Raw genomic sequence first — 6,551 nt, forward strand, 5'->3', positions numbered from 1 at the left:
CCACAGTGTTGCGTGAGTGGTAACTTCATTTCCCCTTGGTACTTGCGCGCCGCAGGAAAAAAGAGTCCATGGTTTTGTTAACGTAACACACAAAAAGGAGTAGCAGGTATATATGCTCCGTTGTAAATTTATTGAGAAATTTTTTCTTGTAAAGTTTGAAGTTGCACAAGAGGTTGATGGATGAGCTGCTACTTTTTTTGGAAGAGGCACTTGATTTTACTTTCCTCATTGTTGTGTCCCCCATTGTCGTGTTCGCCATTTTATGATCCCCGTCGGAGGACCTCTTTTTCCTTCTCTTTTTGATGTAGGTTTGAATGAAATTTTCCACTTGCGGGAAAATCTCATCTTCTGGGAAGAAGGGTATTCTGGAGGGGTCTCCTCCTCCCTTCAAAGTGTGCATTCCGCCTGGGGGGGCGAATGAATCGGTGCTTCCAGAAGAGTGATCATCGTGGAAGCTGTCACCTAAATGGTTGTTACTTCCCCCGCGGATTGCGCTTTCACGAAATGTGGCATACCCATCAGTGCTCATGGGTTTCCTGCCGTCCACACCGTCCAGTGTCCATCCTATATCATCATACTCTGTCGAAAATTGGTCATAACCCTCCAGTGGGAAAAGGAAAAGGTGCCAAAAGATCTGCTTCTTCGCACCGCCATTCAGCATTTCAAGGAGCTTATTGTAATAATTTTTTTTTCTCGGCTTAATATTTTTAACAATGGAATGCACCAAAGTGGAGAGTTTTTTTTTATAATTTTTTTTTTTATACTTTTTTCGTAATGTATACATATCATGAGTTCGTTTCTTTTCTTTCCTATTTTTTTCTTCCTTCAATTCATCTTCATTTATTTTTTTCTTACTTCTAATTGCGTCTTCCACGGATGTTTTTTTCAAACTGTACTGTTTGTTCCGGCCGGCTGTTGACAGGCTCCTTTTTTTGGGTGCCATTCTTTTTGAAATTATGTTTAGAATTCCCTTTTTTGCCATTTCCCCGTCACTTCGGCAGGTGCATTCGTGTGCGTCCTTTTTGCGATGTGGGGAAATCCGTTGGTAGGTCAATCTATGTAACGGTTTGCCATCTCCCTCTGGAGCAAGTCCGTCTTCGTAGGGCTTTTTCGAGACAGTCGCACCATCCGCATCCACCGCGTCCGGCGCCTCCCCCTCCATATCGGTGGACAACTCGTCCGAAATGAGAACCTCCTCTTGCAGCTCATGCATCTTTATGTTGATTCCCCAGAGGAGCATCAGCAAGTGGAGAATCAGGTTTCTTTTTACGTACCTCTGGGGGTGTAACGCTTGTGGTTTATTCTCACTCGGTGTGAGTCCCAATTGGTCGTCCCCTCTGGGGGCAAACGGGGTAAGTGTTTCCTTGGATGGGTCTTCCTCAGGGAGGGCAACGCTTCGGTGTATTACTTGTGTGCTGCTGTCGCGCTGCGTGGAGGAGAACGCCTCAGTGGAGGACCCCTCGGAGGAGGAGGAGAAGAAGGGTGAAAGGGAGTCCATATGGAGGTAAAAATTGCCCGCTAGGGAAATGCCCCCAACGGACTCGCTTCCTCCAACGGACCCACTTCTTCCAACAGCCCCAACGGGGTGGTGACTTAACTCCTGCTTGAAAAAACGGGAAAGAAGTAAAAACATATCCATCAGAAGAAAGAGAAGGAAGTTCCTCACAAAAGTGATGGTGAACTGAAAATTTTGGACCATTTTTTTCTTTCTGTAAAATTTCTCCAGCCCAATTAAAATGTTCTCCTTATACAGGTGAAAATTTAGAGGCAAGTTAGAAACGAGGAAGCTCCACACTTCTTCAAACGTTATGCTATTCGTATCGGAACAATAAAAAGATGAATGCAGATAAAATATGTAGTAGAAGTTGTTAAAATTGTATTGATGCACAAGGGTATAATTTAAAAATAATCTTCTGTCTATGAAGAATAGCAGTGGAATGATGTCTTTATCTGTGATGGTGTAGTTTTTCTTCTTGAATTCGTCGAAGATGAGTTTTATTTTATCCTTTTGGTTGATTATGAGTCTTCGTCCGTCTTCTTCTCGCACCCATTTGTCTAGCACAAAGTGGATCCTCTTTTCGAAGTAGGAGCTTTCTCTTCTTTCCAGTTCTTTGATTAACTCATCCAGGTTTTCTCCGACTCCATGTGGGTCGTCATCACAAGGAGGGTCCACATTGGGGTGACCCTGCTGCTGAATCGGGAGTTTTCCACCCTCGTTTGCATCGCTACTTCTCCCCCCTTTCGATTCCTCCAAATCGAGCGTTATGTTAAACGCATTAGCCGCCACAGGAACATTTCCAAACGAGTTGGTCGAAGCCAAGTTCAAGCTGAGTGACGAGTCGCGCCTACCAGGTAGTAGCTTCTTGCCCCTCACTTTAATACGCTCCTCATAGTAGGAATTATAGGAGGCTATTTCGTCGGCTGATAAAACGTTTTTCTTGCTATAAATGGACTTCAAAATGTCCCTCCTTTTTTGCAGCCTTTTCAATTTGTTCTCTTCCGCGACTAAGTCATAGTTGTTGTAAAAATCGTTGATTTCTTTTTCAACTTGGGTCAATTCGGCGTCTTTTTCTTTCTCATCAGTATGGCCGAGGTCAGTTCCATTGGTCTGCACTTCACCAGTGGTAAGGAAGAACTCATCATGGATAAGTTTGTCTAATTCAATAGTCCCCTTCTTTTGGAACCTCCCCCCTGCAGAGAAACATCCACTAAGTTCTTCTTCAAACAAGCTGTTCTCCTTATCACTTTGTGAAAAGTCCTCATCCGTCAAGCGTATAATATATTGAGAGAACAATAAAATTGGGTCGAAATTTTTTATAACCTGTTTGTAACATTCATCATTTTTATGTTCATTTAATTTGGCAACATAAACAACGAACGCGTCAAACGTTTTCTTTAACATAGGGAAGACGTTACAATACATGTACGTGTCTATACTGTCCCTTTCTGTATGTTCGAAGGCATTATTTAAAACGATGTCGTAAAGATTGGCATACTTTTCCAGCTCCTTTTGTTCTGATTTGTTCATGTAATTTCGGTAAAAAGATATCACTTCTTTGGATTTCTCTACATACTTTTTCTTCAAATTGTTTTTTTCCCTTTGCTCCTTTCGTTCCTTCTTCTCTGTGTCTTTGCAAACGCTGCGGTGGTCTCCTCGTGGATCGCAGTGCAGTGGATTATTATTTCCTTCTGGTACTTGTTCCTCCTCCACATCATCGTCGTCTTTCCTTTCTTTGTTCGAGTCCCCCAGTAGGGTATGCAGCATGTTCCGAATGATGTCCAACTTCTTATTTTCGTTCATCTTGTTGGGTTCGTCGAATCGCCGAAAGGGGAATTCCCTCTGGAGTTCTGTCGCTGTGCAGCTGTGCGCGTTTTAGACGCTCCGTCGCGGCCACGCTGGGTCTTCCCCCCGGGCGGCCTCGGTTAGCAGTCCCCCAGCAGTACGTTAGGACTCCTTCACTGTTAGCGCAGTGGCCCATACGTTCCCTTATCCATTTTTTCCTTCTACGCACGTGGACTCCTTTGGATCAGCGACATATTTTTCTCCCTACTTATCCGTTGCCTCGGTCCTTAGCTGGCTCGCTCGTTCGTTTTTTTTTTTTTCTTTTTCGCGCTTTTTTTAACACGACTACAGGGTTCCGATCGAGGTGTGCACATGTGGAGGGGCAGGATAAGAAGAGAGGGAGGAGATGCTAGCTTTCCTAGACAGTGGCTCATCGTGTGTCCCTGCGCTTTGGAGTATGCCACGGGGATTCATTCGCATCGGCGATGTTGTTCTTTTTTTCGTTAAGCGAATTTTGAAGATAGAGTGAACGGGGATTTTTTTTTCCTTTTTTTTCTCCGCTGGGGGAGGAGAAAATACTTTGCAAGACCTACGCGTGCAGCGGTTTCCAAGTCCGTCACTTCTTGCTTAGTGAACTCTGGCAGAGAGGAGTGGCTATTTATTTTTTTAAAATGCATAACATAGTTTCTGTCCTTTTTTGCGCAGTTTTTTTGTTCCTGTGTGAAACCCTTTTGTGCATCGTCGGGACATGTGAAACGTATCCTGGAGGGGCTCCCCTCTGCGTTAACGGATCGGAGGGCGACGGGGAAAAGTCAAAATGGGCTAGGAGATGAAATGGCGACGCAGCGATGGGGTAGTGGCGGGCTTATTGGGCAATTTTCCACCCACAGACGGTGCACACATCTCCAGAAATGCTGCACACATGTCCACAATCTACTTCACCCCTTCTCGGGAACCATTAACATAAACAGGACGGTGCCCCAGGGCGGGGTAGCTGAACCGCATGTTTCGTACGACGACGCCCCAACCGTTACTTTTACCAGACGGGTTGGAAATGATCCTCCCCGGAGTGTTCCACTTGGAGGGAGATATTAAATGATCAGTGGATCATTTTAATTGGCTTCTTTTTTTGTTTCTGTTTCTGTTCTGCCTTTTTTTAAATTGTCCCTACCGTGGGGTAAAAATGGATACCAAGAATGATGAATGACCAACTTGGAGAATTTGCCTGCTTCTTTGTCTCCATTTTTATTGTTTTTTTTTCATCCCTTTTGCGTGCGAACACGTGGAAGATAAAAATGAGGAGATGCGAAACAGCCAAATGGAGAGCTTTGAAGTGTCCGTTTCTTGAGTGAAATTTCCTCGACCCATAACCGAAGTAACCCATTTGTTCTTCCAACTTGTCATCGAAAAGATTAACCCAGCTGGTTTAGTACTGCTTCTCAAAGGGAGACAGAGTTTCTACACTCAGTAACGACATATATGCTTCTCTGTATCGTTGTGCCGATTGGAAATCCCGTGTCGCAGAGGAGTTGAACGGTCTATGCAAAGGTGGATCCTCTGGAGACATCCCTACTGCGTAAGCTCTGTCGAAGGAAGGAAAAGTTTGCCAATCTTGGCAAAACTTGAGCGAACTTTGCCTAACTCCAACTGTGCCAACTTCGCCTGAGTGGGAACGAGCATACTCATCATGAGCATACCATTTGCGAGGCATACAAGAGGGGTAGCTCATTCTTTTGCGTCCCTTGGAGTGCTGGGGGAAGCCCCAATGATTGTTCCACGTGGAAGGAAGAAGCAAGGGTGGAAGTGAACGTGAAGGTGAAAGGCTTCCTTCTTTGCGAGGAGATTATCCACCCTGCGAAGATTATCCACTAAAGGGTAACATAACTCTAAGGGCTAAACACTGCACGGATACCTTCCCAGCCCCTGAACCTTAAAGCGGTCGTCTCCGAAAGGCTAAGCACTGAACGACAAACACAAAAGGCAAACACATTTTTCTCGCTTCCATTTTTTTTTTTTCTTCTGTGCAAAGTCTCAAAATGCAAAATATTTGCATAAAAGAAAAGTACACCTAAAAATGACCACATGGAGGAGGTACATACGATTATGTGCGTGTAAAACATGGGTACGCAAAAAATGTGCCACTAATACTAACATTGTTCGTATGCTCGTAACCCTTTTCTGTAATTCTCCCTGCGAAGGGAGAAGATAACATAAAATAAATGCGAAAATGGGGAAAAAAAAAAAACAGATTAGGAGAGCGGAAAAATACCACGAGGAATGTACATATAAAAATCTTGATCATTCCTTTTCGTTCCTTTGCTCCTTTATGGAAAAGATAAAATCTTTTGTTCTTCCTTCATTCCTTCCTTTTTTTTTTTTTCCAAGGGTGATAAGAGCAAAGAAAAAATTCCAAGTGAAGGGAGTCATGTTTCATGAAATGGAATGTTCCCTTGTGCTGATTTTACACGCGCGGCTAAGTTACGTCGCAGCTGCATTGTGGCTGCATCGCGGCTACGTCGCAGTTGCGCCACCCTTGGTAGCAGTTTGGCTCTTGTTATTCTCCTGCTTAATCCCTCTGTGTAGTTGCATTGTTTAGTTTTTTCCTTTTTTTTTTTTTTTCCTTTCATTTTCGCCTTTTATGCGTGATATAATGTGAGCCTCTAGCCAATCGTATCCTTGTGGGAAATTCGTTGAGGCGTCTGATCGTCCGTTAATCCGTTTGTCCGTTCGTGTGGACAAGTGTGCACGTCTAACAAACTAGGTAACAGTGTGCCCATGCAGAGACTTTCCTACACTTACACAATTCGCTATCATTACGCAGTTGCCTAGGCTTATGCTCTTGCCTGCCCTTACGCACATGTTCAAACCAGAACGTAAGGAAAATGAAAAGGCAGGGGAACCACCTGAACGCCCTAAATGACATCAACCATCAAAATGAGGAGGCAAAACACAACTATATGAATTCCGGTGTGGACAACCACAAGTACTGGCAGTATAACACTCTCCTTCTTTACAATGTGATTATGATTTATACGTGCGAATGGCCCTCGCTCTTTATCGAGTGGGTGCCTGGCGTGTGCAGGTAGGTGACGGGTCGCGCCATGATCAGAGGTTGCGTCGCGAGCATATATTGCGCATGTGTGTGAGAGGTGGACATACGCAAAGATCATCCCATCGATGTGTGATCCTAATGAGGTGGAATTGCCTCTTTGTTTCTTTGTTTCGTTGTTTCTTTGTTTCTTTGTTTCTTTGTTTCTTTGATTCTTTG

General features: G+C 44.1%; 2 protein-coding genes across 2 annotated transcripts in view; one reads left to right on the plus strand and one right to left on the minus strand.

Annotated features, from left to right (window-relative positions):
- Nucleotides 1-25: 25 nt before the first annotated feature.
- C922_03098 (hypothetical protein) lies at nucleotides 26-3,301 on the minus strand (the record flags this gene model as incomplete). Its single annotated transcript, XM_008818690.1, has 1 exon — nucleotides 26-3,301. The coding sequence occupies one exon, from the start codon at nucleotides 3,299-3,301 to the stop codon at nucleotides 26-28; it is 3,276 nt and encodes a 1,091-aa protein (XP_008816912.1).
- A 2,864-nt stretch (nucleotides 3,302-6,165) lies between these two features.
- C922_03099 (hypothetical protein) overlaps nucleotides 6,166-6,551 on the plus strand; it is a gene marked incomplete at both ends in the record, with an annotated part of 1,845 nt that continues 1,459 nt past the window's right edge. Inside the window, 2 exons of the mRNA XM_008818691.1 lie at nucleotides 6,166-6,365; nucleotides 6,395-6,534. Coding sequence (XP_008816913.1) covers nucleotides 6,166-6,365; nucleotides 6,395-6,534 — 340 coding nt within the window. The remainder of the gene's footprint in view (nucleotides 6,366-6,394; nucleotides 6,535-6,551) is intronic.

The sequence above is a fragment of the Plasmodium inui genome, assembly GCF_000524495.1.
Source record: "Plasmodium inui San Antonio 1 unplaced genomic scaffold supercont1.12, whole genome shotgun sequence".
Taxonomy (NCBI): Eukaryota; Apicomplexa; class Aconoidasida; order Haemosporida; family Plasmodiidae; genus Plasmodium; species Plasmodium inui.